General features: G+C 48.2%; 1 protein-coding gene across 4 annotated transcripts in view; it reads left to right on the forward strand.

Moving 5' to 3' along the window:
- The window catches only part of IL16 (interleukin 16), a 101,058-nt gene that overhangs the window by 19,160 nt on the left and 65,918 nt on the right, over window positions 1–15,980 (forward strand). For 3 of the 4 annotated variants that reach the window (XM_055326006.1, XM_055326007.1, XM_055326009.1), the window contains exon 2: window positions 8,075–8,472. In XM_055326006.1, the coding sequence (XP_055181981.1) occupies window positions 8,075–8,472 (398 nt within the window). Of the gene's footprint in view, window positions 1–7,207; window positions 7,240–8,074; window positions 8,473–15,980 lie in introns of those variants that run through there. The other variant, XM_055326010.1, reaches the window with a different exon arrangement.

Here is a 15,980-nt window from a genome sequence, read left to right on the forward strand (position 1 = left end):
CACAGTCTAGAAGAAGACGTGGAATGCCTCTATGTACCATTGTTTCCTAATGTTCTGGAAACTTCAGTATATTAAAAAATAGAATGAAATGAGTAGTATACACATTTTTAAATTAAGTAAAACTTTTAAAGATGTTATTTATTTGTACGAGCAGAGGGACAGGGGCAGAGGGGAGGGAGAAGCAACTCCTCACTGTGCAGGGAGCTCAACGTGGAACTGGATCCCAGGACCCTGTGATCATGACTGAGCCACCCGGATGCCCTTAAATGAAGCAGATTTTTAATATTCACTAGGAATCAGTTGGAAACTCAAGAGAAGCTATTGAGTAGCTAGAGTATGAAGGAATATGAGAGATCTACAAGGTGGCCAATTACGAGATAAATATGTACAAGTCATGACTTACATATAAGCAATACCCAACTAGAAAATACATTTCACAAATGGTCCCATTCAAAATAGAAAAAAAAAAGCACTGGGGAATAAATGTAATTAGGGATATTTAAAGCCTCAATGAAGAAGGATATAAAATTTGATTGAAAAGAGAATTTGAACAAATACCCCCCCCAAAAAATTAAGAAATGTTCTTGGATGACAAGACTTTCTCCCTAAGTTCATCAGTAAATCCCAGGCAATTTTATTAAGAATTTCAGCCCGGTATTTTAGGGCCTGAGAAAAATCACTGTAAAGTTAATCGGAACTACTTATTGGCAAAAATTAGCCGTAAAGTTCAGTTTTGTTCTTCAAAACAGGAACCTTTATTTTTCTGGTTATAAGTGTGATGCACAATGGTTTGTAAAAGAAATTAGGAGTAGGAATTATTAAGTACAAAGGAAAAGCTTTCAGTAAATCCCATCCATCCCCCAGTATTTTATGCACCCTTCAAAAAATTATTAACAGTTCAGTGTTCATTAATGTGAGTACATTTTTTAAAACCAAACTGGTGCCTAGAGCCATTTTACAGGGTTTCTTAGCAGTGCAATATACTTGAACCTCTTTCCATATGCACACATGTAGATTTGTCAGACTGTCTTACTGGCTGCACGATGGACCATAATAAATTTAATACAGTCTCTCACTGATGCACATTTAGATTGTTTCCACTGTTTTGCTTCTTTGGGTGATTTTTTTTTCTTTTGTTCTGTACTCTGCATCAGGCATTTGGCTAAGTACCTCCTGGAAGTATTTCTCTTGTTTTTCTCGGTGGTGAGCATTGTCACCTCCACTCAATGGCCATCAGCTATGCCGTAAAGGGGCTGAACACTGTCCTGAGGCTGCTGCCCAGGTAAGCGGTGCTTCTGGTGTGCCAACTAAGGTCACCTGTGAGGCCCAGCCCTCAGCCAGCATCTGTGGCTCCTGCTGGCCCCTCCTCCCAATGACAAACCCCATCCTGTATGGCTTTTCTGCAGCAGCAGCTCCTGAGCATCTGCCATGTGGGAAGCCCTTGTTCTAGGCACTGGGGTTTAATGAGGAGTAGCCTAGGCCAGTCGCTCCTGAATAGTGCCTTTCTTTGGATGTGCCAAAGAAAGTGGATGTGCCTTTCTTTCTTTCTTTTTTTCCTTTTAAGGTTTTATTTATTTATTCATGGGAAACACTGAGAAGCAGAGACACAGGCAGAGGGAGAGGTAGGCTTCCTGCAGGGAGCCCTGGGATTATGCCCTGAGCCAAAGGCAGACACTCAACCACTGAGCCACCCCGGTGCCCCTGAATGTGCCTTTCCTGAATGTATCTAGATCTTCTTGAGATGAATCATGTCTTCAGTCTCTGCCACATCAGAGGGAATACATATTGAGGGGGAAAGGCCTGTCCTGCTTTGTCTCAGAGGCCTGGGTGTTGGGGAGAGCATCTTGAAGACCCTACATGTGTCTGCATGTTGATGGATGAGGTAACCTTCCAGGGTGCTGGAAGCACAGTGGCCTAGGTGATGGGTTCCTCTTGGGGTCTTACAAACAGTCTAGGCTCCTCCAAAGAAGCAGGTTCCAAAATGTCTTTCCAGTAGCTTGAACTTGTCATGTACTCTGAGGTGTAGCCCATTGGGGCTCCATGTCACTGTGATGTCAGTTTGCTACCTGGAGTCCTTCATTCTGTGGTCCTAGGTGGGATGTTTTCCCTAAGCATGGGTCAAGGTTCTCCAGAGCCACAGTATGAATGGGTGGGTAGGTGGGTAGGTGAATGGATGGATGGATAGATAGGTAGATGAGGGGGGGGGGAGCAGGGAATGGCTCACACCATTGTGGAGACAGAGAAGTCCTATAGTCTGCTGCCTACAAGCTGGAGACCCAGAGGGACCCAGGGCGCAGTCTGCACCAAGCCCACAGCCCCCGAGAACCAGGGCAGCCAATGGTGTAAGCGCTGGTTGGAGTCCAAAGGCTGGAGAACCATAAGGACTGGCATCCCATATCTAGGGCAAGAGAAGGTAGTGTCTGTCTCAGCTTGTTCAGAGCAAGTTTTCCCTTCCTCTGCCTTTTGTTCCATGCAGGCCCTCAAGGATGATGGAGTGGATGATGCCCATCCACTCTACTCAGTCTGCATTCAAATGCTCATCTCTTCTGGAAACACTCACAGACACACCCAGAAGTGATGTTTTCTGCGATCTGGGGTCCCTGAGCCCACTTGGGCTGACCCATAAAATCCCCATCACACATTTGGCCTTAGCCTGGAGTGGAAATGCTTTGTGGAAAGGAGCCTTTGAAATGCTCACCCACCATCCATTCATTCCTTGAATACGCTGATGCCCCTACTTGGCCAAGCCACAGTGGAGCCCTGGGGACACAGAATTAGGGAGATATGGCTTCTCTCCTCCAGGAAATAACACTGGAGGGTGGAATGGGCTGCTTCAACATGCTGCTCCCTCTACCTGCTGGGAAGCTGCCCCAGAGGTGCCCCGGGTCCCGAGCCAATGTGCGGACATGCACACAACCAGGCCCAGCCAAGGGGCCCGAAAAACAAGGGTCCCAAGTGTCCTCATGTCATTGAATCTCCGAGTTACTCCTCTGTTCAAGACGGAAAACACCCCCTGGGCCGGAGTGACCAAACTTGAAAAATCGCCTTTGATATCAGACACTGTCGGGGAATTCAGAAATCTGAAACACATTTCATCAACCAGTTCCCCATTCTCCATATGGTTATTTACCCTCTCTATGTTCTCCAGTGAATTCAGTATATTTTATCCAGATGGAAATACTGTGGCCTTTCCTCCAGTGAGTTAGCTTCACCCAGTGTAGTGACAGGCGTGTCATGCTTTCTTAACAGACACTGAATGAAACAAATGGGAAGGAAGGAAGGAAGGGAAGGGAGGGTGGCTTACTGACCTGGCTTCCCAGCAAGTCCACAAGTTGTTCGAACTCCTTTAAAGGAGGACCTAGCCATTTGCATTTTGGCTCCATTCCTTTTGGCTTTGCATTTTCTATATGGATGATGGTGCAGCCCAGGTTGGTCTAGACGTCTGGAGAGGACGGTGATGGGGCACCTGTCCTCAACCGTCTTCAGGGCGCAGTGCCCTCGTGTGTGCATGTGTGTGCATGTGTGAGGGGACGCCCCTCTGGCCCCAGCACTCTGTGGACGGTGTAGTGGAAGAGCCAGTGGTTGGGAGGAAAGGTCTCCAGGAGTGGGAGAGCTGTTTCCTGGGGTAAAGCAGATCCTTTGGGTTCTTCTGCCGGGAAGTGAAAGCAGCTGGTCCTATTAGCATGACCATGCTGGAACGCTTCTCTGCGCTTCCCCAGGAAGCCTCTGGAAGAGACCCCGAAGGTCATCTTGTAGAGGACTCACATGAGACAGAGAAAAAGCAACAAGAGCCTGGCAAACACTCATGGAGCCTGGGGCAAAATCCGAGGAAGTGCCTTGGCCAGACCTTTGGAAGGCTCCTGCATCCCGAAGAAAGGCACAGGCTGGCCCCCCGGCTCTGCTGACATTTGGTCCCATTAGGAGCAATAGCTGGTTCCAATGTCCTGAGCACAATTACCAAAGCTAAGCAGAACCATGTGACCACGGCACTGTGTTTCCAATTATTCCCTTTCCCTTCTCTCGGTCTCTCCCTCTATGCCAGGCCTAGAGGGAAAGCACTCTCCTACAGAAGTCCAATGCTGGCCGCCCCTCTACAACCCTTTGGCAATTATTCCCTTCCTTTGTTACATTTTTCATAAAAACAAGGCTCATTTTGAAGACCGTCTTTGCTCTGGACCGAAGGGTTCGCCTCTCATCCCCGGCACATCACCAGCTTCCCATCCCATGGCCCCGGCCACCCCCACAAGAGAGCCAAGGCTGCAGAAAGTCACAGTTCCCTCTGGAAAAGCTTATTTTAAAAAACTGACAGGACTCATCAGGCACTCCTGCAAATGGCCCACTGGGATTAGCACAGTGTCCACCGAGGAATTTGACCCGTCTGTTCTCCTAAGTCCCACTTGTAGCCAACTTCCCCACCCCTGAGTGAAGCACACAGCCTTGCATCTGGTCCCCAAGGCTCCAAAATTTTGTGTCCTGCAAAATGCCCAGTAAGTGAGCTTGTCTTTGCTGGGGCAGCCATGGTGAGCCTGGGAGAGAATGTGGATGGGAAGGAGGGCCTGGCTTGCATTCTTAGAATCCATGCAGACAGTGACAGAGCTTGGTGGAAGAGAATACAGAGGCTTTTATTGCAGAGCCCGGCACTGAAGGGGAGCAGGCTTTGACTGTGGGTGACTGGCTCCTCCTCTAGCTTGGAGTGGAATAAAAGACAGTTTCCAAAACCCTCTTGGCCCCTGAATGTCACTGTTTTCCATTACATGTGCCGGTAGCATCAGAGAGAAGAGCAACTATTCCAGGAGGATTTTTTTTTTTTTTTAAGGTAAAAAGAGAAGTCTGTTAGCTTGTATATGTGAATAGGTAGAGTGGCATCAGGCACTGCTGGATCTAGGTGCTCATGTTACATCACTTAAATTCATCCTTGTCACACTTTCTCTCTGTCCTCTTTGCCTTCTCTCTTCTTGCTCCTCTCCTGTCCCCCAACCTCCATGAGTTGTATTCTTTCTGTGTTGGCTTTATTCCCATCAGCTCTCCCCGACACACAGGCCCTCAGCAGCTCCATATTTATATCCTCCCCAATGAGCATAGTTCAAGTCCAGAAGGATCTTAATACAAAACTTTGATTATCGTTCAATTTTACAAATGCCTGATGGACCAGGGCTGGCTATGAGCAACACACACACACACACACACACACACACACACACACACAAGAGGCCCAGGTCAGCTGTGGGGAGTCCTAATGAAGTTGAACAAAATGCAAAGAAATTTGGATATAAATATATAAATAGTGACATTTGCATTGAGAAAAAAAAGCTTGAATTTTATCTATTGTTCAGCCAATAGATCTAAGCATTGCATGATTGATCTTAACGAATTCTCTCAAAAAGGTGCAGGTTCTATGTGAGCAGACTGTGCCCTCTGGTCCTGGGTTCATGACTTGGGGCACATAAAATGCAGAAGTGATAAAATGAGAGTTTCAGCGGTTTCAGGGGAAGGAAGCAGACTGGGCTGTGGCTCAGAGGGGAGGTGAGCAGGAGGAGAGAAAGTGCAGAGTGTGAAACACTCATTCAAGAAGATAACAAGGAATAGCATTCCATTTTCAACGTGGTGCTCGGTGAGCGGCACTGCGTGTACAGCTGCAAAAGTGTTAAGGTGGTAGACCTTGTACTAAGTATTCTCATTGTAATAAAAGACAAAGGGGAAAAAAGAAAAGATGAAGGGATAAGAGAGAGGCAGATAACAAGAAGAGCATGTGGAGTCGACACATCACTATTTTATTAAGAGAGGGAGTGTGCAAGCGTGTGAGCCGGTTAGGTAGAGGCATGGGGGGCAGAGGGAGAGACAGAGAATCTTAAGTAGACTCCAGCCCAGTGCGGAGCCCAAAGCAGGGCTCGATCTCAGGACTCTGAGACCATGACCTGAGCCAAAATCAAGAACTGATGGAGCCACCCAGGCACCCCTCTAGGTAGTTTTCAAAAGACAGAAGCGATCTATGTTTCCGTGCTGCCGCTGAAGACCTTGTGCAGAGGAGAGATTAGGCAACCTGCCCATGAGGGGGCTGATCATCAGTGTCAGTGTGAAGGCGTGGAAGAGAGCAGGCCCCAGAGTCAGGATGCCTGGTTTCACTCTGCTGTCACCGAGTCCGAGCTGTGTGATCTTGAGAAAGTGACTTAATGTCTCTGTGCTTCAGTGACCCTGTTTGTAAAATGAAGACTTTGCTGGAGACTATCAATAGATCTTTGTGAGAACGATATAGTAAAAGCAATCAGAACAGTGCCTGGCATATCCTAAGCGCTGAACAAATACTAGCTATTATTATTTTGTTGTTGCTGTGCATCAACACGCTGGAGGGATGGGATCCAGAGAACAGATGGGGCTGTGGGGGGGGGCAGCCCCAATGTGAGGGCGGATGTGTAGGGTCTGTGTGGATGCAAATGCATTTGTAAATTCCGTGGTAGAAAGCCGTGAGGATTGCCATCTGAGAGCTTCTACGTTTGCATGAAGCAGGACGAGACAGTTTACGATGGGGAGGGAGGGAAATCTAGTTTCTAAGAAGGTAAAGTTTTGAAATAGTCATTGTTGAGAATGTATGATGAGGCCAACTCTGGAAACGCAGTGCAGTTGCTGGCCAGAGCCGGGGGTTCAGTGGGCGGCCCCAGTGCCCGCGGCAGCAGCCTGCGGGGCTCTGCACCCTGCAGCCAGGCCTGGGGCTCAGCAAACAGCAAACAGCTGGCTCCCTCAGTGGTTGAGGGCTCTCTGTTACTTAAAATGCAAGGACGGAGAGTACAGGACTTAGGGGTACTGGCAAGAGGGTGGCTCGATGAAATGGACGGATATCGAGTTAATTTGTACTAATGCACCAAGAACAGTGCCTGACATGCAGTAAGCTTTCCGGTATTTATTCCTTCATTCATTTTAATTCATTGTTATTGGTTGCCATGGATGGTTGGTGAATAAACTGATAAAATTAAATGGCTAATACAGAAAACAATTTGTGCCGCATGGGTGTTGCAAGACGGTCTTTTAAGAAATTCTCTTTGCGGGGGCTCTGAAAGGGCTTCTAGTTAATGAGATGTTGGGAGGTCTCTGCCTTTCCTTATTTGATGCTGGATGCACACAAACGGCAGCACCACGTTTTTCTGTTCTGGCAACAGCTTTGCTCTGTGGCTTGGGCCTGAGTCAGGAGATCTTTGGATGGACCCTGTGTGCCACCTGCCTCACGGAAACCGAAGCAGCAGGAAGGTGCCTCTTGGTGAAGCAGAGCCGGGTGGGCTGGGCAGAGAGAGACACTGTTGACCGGTGTGCAAAGCCAACCCTTGATGTGTCGAGCCGTGAGATGGGCGGGGTGGGGGGACGGGGACGGCTGACGGAGCAGGAGGCCCTGGCCATGGTGTGATCCTGGGGCCAGGGAAGGGCACACGGGTTTGCCAAGTGCCTGCTGTGTGCAGGCATTTCCCATGTGCCACCTTCTTTTACACTCACATCGACCCTGGCAGGTTGGCACTAGGCGACACTCCCAGCCTGGGTCATAAGCTCTGTGTCTGGGAATGAGGACTCGAGGTGGCAGCGGTCCTCAGACTGGGTTCCTGGATTCTGCAGTTTCTGCAGGACTCACCAGGGCTGGTGAAAGGGGACAGGCAGGTACATCCTCGTCCCGGTTTCCCCCTGACTGGCTCCGTCGACTGGAGCCTCTGCAAACTTGTAGGAAGCACAGACGTCAGAATGCAGGGCCTCTGTCATCTCTAAAAGCATCCCGGTGACTCTGCTGCTCTTCTGTCGGGGTGCTTTGTGGCTTTGGGTCTGCATTTCCCTTCTCTGCGCCTCAGTCTTCTTGTCTGCAGAGTGAAGGTTTGGATAATTGGAGCTCTGGCTTCTGGGAGTGGAGGGTGTGGTGAACACTGGGGTTCACCGAGCCCCACGCGGCTGGCCAGTGGGCGGGCTGGTGCCACCAAAGGACCGTCTCCTTGTTCGCCTGCTTCTCGGGTGCTGGCTCTGTGGCTTTGCTCCAGGACTCTTGTCCTGCTCCACTTGTCAGTAGCAAGTCACCCTGCTTCATTCTGCTTCCTCTTTCCTCCAGGGACCCACGAGGTGGTGGCGAAGCCCAGTCCAGTCCCCACCCGCCAGCCAAAGGTCACAGATCAGGAGAAGAAGAAGGGAAGCCTTACTTCCTCCCTGAGGATGGATCCACACAGCCGTTCTGGAAAGAGCAGAAAGTCTACGAAACTCCGGTCCATCTCGCGGTCCCTGATGCTCTGTAATGCTAAGACCAGTGACGACGGCTCAAGCCCTGATGAGAAATATCCCAATCCCTTTGAGACCTCCCTGGGCCAGGGCAAGGAGGGCATTTTCCACTCGTCCGTGCAGTTGGCAGACACATCGGAGGCTGGGCGCGGCAGCGTTCCCGATCTAGCGCTGGCCTCTGAGGCCACTGGGAGTGATCGAGGCAAGAGCAGTAGGAGGATATTCTTCATGAAGGTATGCCTGGGACTTGTGGGGCTGCAACTTGTGGTTGCTTTGGGGGGCTCGAGTGAGTCTTTGAATCCTTTTATTCTGAGGTCAGGAAGGCACAGAGTTCTAATTCTGAACAAAAGCAAGAAGGAAGTTGAGGCAGGGCTCCCTGGAATGATCATAATGAGCATGGTAATGAATCAGGCTCAGTTAACCTTCTCCCTTGAGAGAGTCAGTCTGCTGCTGGGTCAGTGGGAGGTGAATCGAGCCTAGGTCCCTGCTGGGAATTGCAAATGACAATGGTCAGGACACTGGCAGGTTCTTATCTGAGGCAGACACTATCCGGCACACCCTAGCATCTCAGGTCACTGACTTATGGGGCCGGGGTGGAGGAGGCACCTTATGTTGCTCAGGGCAAGGACAGAGGATCCGTGAGCTTGCTCCCTGAGCGCTGGCTGTGAGTGGTTTCCAGGTGCCCTTGCCAGTTCCCACAAGGGTGTGAGTGCCGGAACGGACAAGAGGAGCCATGGCGATGGGGGGCAAGGGAAGCTACTAAGTGGTGTTTGGAGACCTGCCAAAATTCAGAATGCCTTCTCTTCCATGAGACCATATTTCAAATTGTGTTACCACAATGAGATGGAAATTGCAAGGCACCAGGGGATAGAGGCTGTTACTCTGAATTATTCTCTATCGAGTACTGAGCCTTCAGCCGCCTTCCATCAGAGGTGGGACTTCTCAAGGGTCTGAGCAGCCCTGAATCTTGGTGCTCGTGTGGCTTACCCAGTGATGGGCCAGCAGGAAGGGTTTTTCCCACACCTTACTGGCAAATCCTATGGACATGGTAACACGATTGTCAACAGAAAGTAAGGAAGGCATTCCAGGCCCAGTGGAGGGGATCTAGGACCTTGGCACAACTTTCTTTCCTAAGAAAACCATTGCTTAGCATGCATACAATAATATCATGGAACATTATACAGCAGGTTAGCAGGTCAGGTCCCAGACAGGGGAGACCCCAGTGATCGATCTCCAGACACAAGCAGCTTCCCCAAGGGCCTCTCCCAGCCTGGGGCTGCTCCGTCACCCATGATGTAACTTCTGTTGGTATGACTTGAGCTCACCCAGTAGGACAGAGGGAGGGATGGGCCAGCATCCCCATGGGTTCAGGGGAGCCTGGCCAGGCTTCTGGTTTGCCATGAGTGAAGTGACAAGTATACAATTCACCAGCTGAGAGTCAGATTTATTAAAGGTGAGATCACGTCGTCCAGGTGACAGCTCTGATAAATGAGATTCAAAAACCATTTTGAGGTTCCAAGAGACTCTTGAAATGAATTATTCACTTGCTCCTATTGAATTGCACAAGTGTTTCCTGAGCACCTGTTAGGCACCAGGGCCTGTGCCAGGCCCTGTGGGGATCGAGTCCCTGCCCTCAAGGATCTTGTTTCAAGTGGGGTAGAGACTACACTCCAGGGCTGCAGGAGGCTCATAAGGAGTGAGTGCATCTCTGACATGAGTATCAGTACATTCAGTGTTTGCAGAGCTCCGACCTGTGCCAGGCAGGTGGGCCATGCAGACTCAGGCCTTGTCCTCCTCACTCAACTCTTATTCTGGTTGGGGGACAGATGTGAACACCTTCTGTGTGATATGACACTAAACCGTGAAGGTGTCTGAGGAAATCTCAGGCAGCAGATGGGCGTAGAGAGTGATGAGGGGAGAGCTCACTGTCCTTTTTGGAAAGGTCATCACGAAGGCTTCTCTGAGGAAGGGACATTTGAACAGAGACCTGAAAGAGGTGGACGAGTGAGTCATATGAATATTTCAGGTGGGGAAGAGCAGTCCAGGTGGAGGGAACAGCATGTGCAAAGACATGAAGTGAAAAGTGATTTGCAGCAGCAAGGAGAAGAGGTGCCTGGGGGATGGCAGACAGGGGAGGGGGACAGAAGGTGAAGCCGGGTGGTGGGAGGCTGAGCAAGCTGGGGAGTGGCACAGCCCCTCAGGGGAGCACTCTGGCTGATGAGCAGAGGTGGAGCATGGGAGGCCAGCTAGTGCTTCACCTGTAACCCTGGCCGGAAGTGATGTGGCCCCAAGTAAGACGGTGGTGGTCTCACCGAGAATAGTCAGAGTACGGATTTATTTTCAAGGCAAACCCAGGAGATTTTTTGTGTGAGAAAATGAGAGGCGGCAAGCTTAACTGCGGGTGTGGACTCGAGCATCCCCAGGAGAGCAGATGCTGTGTGCTGAGGTGGGGAACACTGGGGGCTGGATGGTGAGATGTTCCTGAGGGACCCAGGGTTCGGCCGAGCAGACGGTGGGTGGTGGAAGGAGCTGCATAAGGGAACATATGGAGGTGAGAAGGTGCTGAGGGCTTCTGTGTGGCCCGCCCTGCAGGTGAGCATGTGGCACCTGTCTGGTGGCAGGAGCTGCGTGCCTGGGAACAAGGAGATGAATGGCTCTGGGGAGGAAACCGGCCAGGAGTCAGACAGGCTTCCCCTCTTTCGTCTCTGTGATTCGCAGGTGATCCACACCTTTATGGTTGAAATAATGTATCCACAGCTCTCATTGTCCCCCTGGCCCCCAACCCCTCCCCCTATCACAGCAGCATGAGTACTTCTGGAGGGTGGGGTGCAGTATGACACAGGTTTAGGGGCATGAGCTCATCAGTCTGACTGCTTGGGTTTGAGTCCAACTTTGGTAGCTGTATGATCCCAGACACTCACTTCATGCCTCCATTTTCTTACTGATTAAATGCAGAATGTTGACACTACTGTTCAGCTCCTGTGGGCTTTTATCAGGACTAAGTTTTAAGTACTTAGATAAGAAAATCGACCTAACCCAGTACAGTGCACACAGTAATTGCTTACTTAGCATTATCATCACTATTTCTGTTTTAGGAAGGGGACACTGACTGTTGGTGAGTGATTAGGTGATTAATGAGCATTTACTGAGTGCCTCCAAATGTGCCAGGAGCATGCAAGAGTTGTAGCTTACGCGGTCCTCCTGGAGACAGGGATGGGACACATCTCTCCTGTTCCAGGGTGTGGGTGCAAACATGTGAGGGGGTCCTGGGAATGCTGAGGGGTATGCAGCTCTCTCTGCGGGAGGGCACCCTGGAGGAGGTGCTTTTGACAGCAAGATATCCAGGTGAAGAAGTCTAGATTGCAGGAAGTAGTGTAAGCGGGCGGAGGAGGCTTGGAGGCCGGGAAGGGGTAGTGTGCAGTCGAGTCACGCTGGGGGCAGGGATAAACCAGGAAGGCAAGGAGGGCTACTGGCGAGCTTGGAATCCAACCCAAGCTCTGGGTATTTCCTTCTCAGGAGCACAGGTGATCTTGAACCATCCATGATCAAGTTCTAAGCAAGTGAGTGTTTTAATGTCTGAGCAGGTCCCATATTAAGAGTGCCAGGGCATGAGGGTCAAAGGTGACCACCAGTGCCAATGTCCTTCGTGGGGGAGCCTCAGTATGGTATAACACCCTCTCCTTCCCTGCTTCTTGCAGGGACACTCTAGTCTCCTACCCTGGATCCTGCCCCACCCTGCACCCAGGCGTGACTCAGTTGGCCCAGATGGACTCCCCGGTTGCCAGCAATGCCATGGTTACACCGATTTCAAAACAACATCTGGAAAGAGGCCCTGTGACATCAGGCTCTCCTCTAGCAATGCCTAATATGAAAATTAAAAAAGAGGAAGTTAGATAAACAGCCAAATGAAAAACAAACAAAAAAAAGCTGTATTGGGTGCGTTGTGCTTGGCACGACCAGGGCTGGGGAAATCGCTGCCCGGGGATGTGCCAGAGCTGGGCAGGGATGTGCAGTCTGGAGAAAGTATCTGAACCTGCATTGCCTGGGGCTCCTTCTTCAGGGGAGAGCATCCAGGCCCCCAGGGATAAATTCAAGTGGAAGAATGTTGAAAACTAGACTCTCTAACCCAACAAACAAAAAATACTCAATTTATCAGGCCTCAACCTTGAGCGGGAAGAAAGGTATGGGCTCCTGGGCTACTCCAGACCCACTGTCTTTTTTTCGAATGGGAAGAATATTTAAAAATGCCTTTTAGGTAGGATGTTGGGCCAGAGGGAAGGAAGCTCAGGCAGGTGGAACCGAAGCTTTCTGCAGACTGAGCTGGTCTCCTTCCTCATTCTTCCTTCTCCCCTTCCTTCTGCTTCCCCAAAGGCAGGCAAAGCACCTGCTGTGTATGAGATATCTGTCCCCTGGGGACTGAAAAACATATTGGATGCTGTTCTTCCCTCAGGGAGCTTGTGGTCTGGAGAAGGGGACAGCTGTGAGCATCATGAATCCTATCTCTTGCCCCCTCCTCCAAGCTAGGGTGTTCCTTGCTCGGCTTTCTTTCAGGAGGTCTCATGCAGAGGATGAGTAGCAGAATCAGATCCTCGCAGGAGCCTCCTGGGTTGTCTTTCATTTCCCCAGAGTGCTCTACAGTAGTAGGATTGATGCTCCTCCTCTGGGACTTCCCTGGCAGTGAATAGGTCCGGCCAAATTACTGTGGAATCTCAGGGATCTCAGAATGACAGGATGAGCTCAGGTCCAGAGAAGTCCCTCCTGTCCGCCCCTCCAGGAGGCTCAGTATTTGTGGATGGAAGATGCAGGTAGTGCTTTGCTGGAGCTTTAGGAGGAGCCAGAGCTGTGGATGTGCAGGTAGGATGAGGGGAGAAAGGCAGGGGAGAATAGTGGAGGGAGGGAGACACGTCTGCCTCCCACAGCGCCAGCCTGGCTCCAGATTTTCAAAGGGATCCTTTTAGTTTTATTTTCTCAATTATTGTGTTTTAATATTTTATTTTAATTCCAATATAGTTAACATGCAGTGTAATATTAGTTTCAGGTATACAATATGGTGATTCAACACTTCCAGGGGATCCCTGGGTGACTCAGTGGTTTGGTGCCTGCCTTTGGCCCAGGGCGTGATCCTGGAGTCCTGGGATCAAGTCGCACATCGGGCTCCCTGCATGGAGCCTGCTTCTCCCCCTGCCTGTGTCTCTGCCTCTCTTTCTTTGTGTCTCTCATGAATAAATAAATAAAATCTTTAAAAACAAAACAAAACGCTTCCATACATTACCCAGTGCCGATCACATCAAGTGCCTCCTTCATCCCCATCGTCTGTTTCCCACCATCCCCCACCCACCTCCCCACTGGTGACCAGCAGTGTGTTCTCTACAGTTAAGAATCTTTTTCCTGGTTTGTCTCTCTCTCTTTTTTTCTATGCTCACTTGTTTTGTTTCTTAAATTCCACATATGAGTGAAATCATATAGTATTTATCTTTCTCTGACTTATTTTGCTTTGCATAATACCTTCTAACTCCATTCATATTGCTGTAAATGGCAAGATTTGATTCATTTTTATGGCTGAGTAATATTCCATTGTATGTTTGTACCACATCTTCTTTATCCGTTCATCTATTGATGGTCTTGTGGGCTGATTCCATATCTTTGTTATCGTAGATACTGCTGCCATACACATTGGGGCACACGTATCCCTTTGAATCAGTATTTTTGTATTTTTGGGGTAAATACCCAGTAGTGCAATTGCTGGATCATAAGGTAGTTCTATTTTTAATTTTCTGAGGCACTTCCATACTTTCTTCCGCAGTGGCATGCACCACTTTGCATTCCCACCAACAGGATTCCTTTCTCTCTGAAGCCTCACTAACAACACTTGGTTCTTGTGTTGTTGATTTTAGCCTTTCTGACAGGTGCAAGGTGAACCTACTTCATTGTGGTTCAATTTTCATTTCACAATGGGATCATCATATTTTAATTTTTTTATTTTATAGTTTTACAAGTTTAATAATTCATAAAGCAAGTCACGTGTTGAAGAACCAAACCATACTGCTCACTCATAGTACCATCCTTCTTGTCCAGGTCTCCCAAAGGGTTGGAACAGCGGGGTCCTTTTAAAGAAGTCATTGCTGCAAGCTCACAAAGACATTTTCCCATGTCTCTCCTAGAAGCTGAGTTGTTTTGTCTTTCACATTTGGATCTTTAATTCACGCAACATCCATTTTGAATGTATTGTGAATGTATTAAAACATTTTTTTCCTGTATGAATATTTGATTGATCTAGCCTAGTTTTTAATGACCCTGCCCATGCTCCACTGCATGGCAGTGCTATCATAAAAAAGTCAAGAACCATGTATGTCATCTATCTATGTATCTGTGTATGGATCTATCGTGGATCTATCTGTGTCTTTATGTTCTCTCATTATGATCCATTAGCCTTTTCTTCTTTGCACGATTAACGCATTGCTTTAATTATGATCATTTTATAGTATTTTTTTGATATCTGATCAGTCCTCCAGCTTTGTTCTTCAAATTAGACTTGGTTATCCTGTTGGGATTTTTATTGGAATTGCCTTGACTCTATTGGTTTATTTGAGGAGAACTGATACCTTCTACTATTGAAACCCTGAGCCCATCTGCTTGATGGAGCTCTCCAAAGTTTGACTCTAGTGTTTAGGTTTGTTTTTGGGCAGAGAGGATCATGTTTCCACCATGTTTGAATAATCAGAACCCTATCTCCTTCCGATTTTTATACTTTTTCTTCTGTTTCACTGGCCAGCGCCTGCCTTGCAATGCCACTAGTAGGCATCCTTATCTCTTTCTGATCTCAAGATGAAAGCTTCATTGCTCTGCAAATAAGTAAGCTGTTTGCTGTACTTTTGTTTTGTTTTGTTTTGTTGTAGATATTCTTTATTGGATTGAGGAAGTTTCTATTTGTGTTTAGAAAAGAAGTTTTATTTTTCCCTTCATCAGTTGTCCAGTTTTATCAAATGACTTTTTTCTGCATTTATTGAAATAATCATATGGTTTTTTTCCTGCTTTATTCTTGTTCATGTGGTGAATTGCACTGATTGACATCTTTTTAAAAAAATATTATTTATTTATTCATGAGAGACACAGAGAGAGAGGCAGAGACATAGGCAGAAGGAGAAGCAGGCTCCTCGCAGGGAGCCCGATGTGGGACTCCATCCCAGACCAGGATCACATCCTGAGGCAAAGACAGATGCTCAGCCACTGAGCCACCCAGGCATCCTGCACTGATTGACTTTTTAAGGTGGTAAGACAAGGTTACACACTCTGGGTACTCAAGGACTTGACCTAGTTAGGTCGATATAACTGTGGCTTTAATATGTTAATATTTTGTTTGTGAGTCTTGCCATTTCTGTTTGCAAGAAAGATTAACCTAAAATTTGTTTCTTGTGATGTCCTTGTCTGGTTTTCATATTATGGGTGTGCTGGACTCATGAAATGAGTTAGGAAACATTTCTTCTTTTTCATCTTTTGGAATGGTTTGACCAACACTGGCGCTATGCTTTTCTGAATGGTTGGGAGAATTCACCTGTGAACAGTCTGGGTCTGGGGATCTCTGTGAGGAAAGGTCTTAAATTATCACTGAATCTACTTAATGGATAAAAGAATATTCCGGTGTTTTATTTTCTCTGATATCAGTGTTGGTAACATGCATCTTTGTCCCAGAAGTTTTTTTCATCAGAGTTTCTGAATTTATTAGTGTAAAGTTGTTCATAAAA

Source organism: Nyctereutes procyonoides, unplaced genomic scaffold (genome assembly GCF_905146905.1).
Source record: "Nyctereutes procyonoides isolate TBG_1078 unplaced genomic scaffold, NYPRO_anot_genome, whole genome shotgun sequence".
In the NCBI taxonomy this organism is placed as follows: Eukaryota; Metazoa; Chordata; class Mammalia; order Carnivora; family Canidae; genus Nyctereutes; species Nyctereutes procyonoides.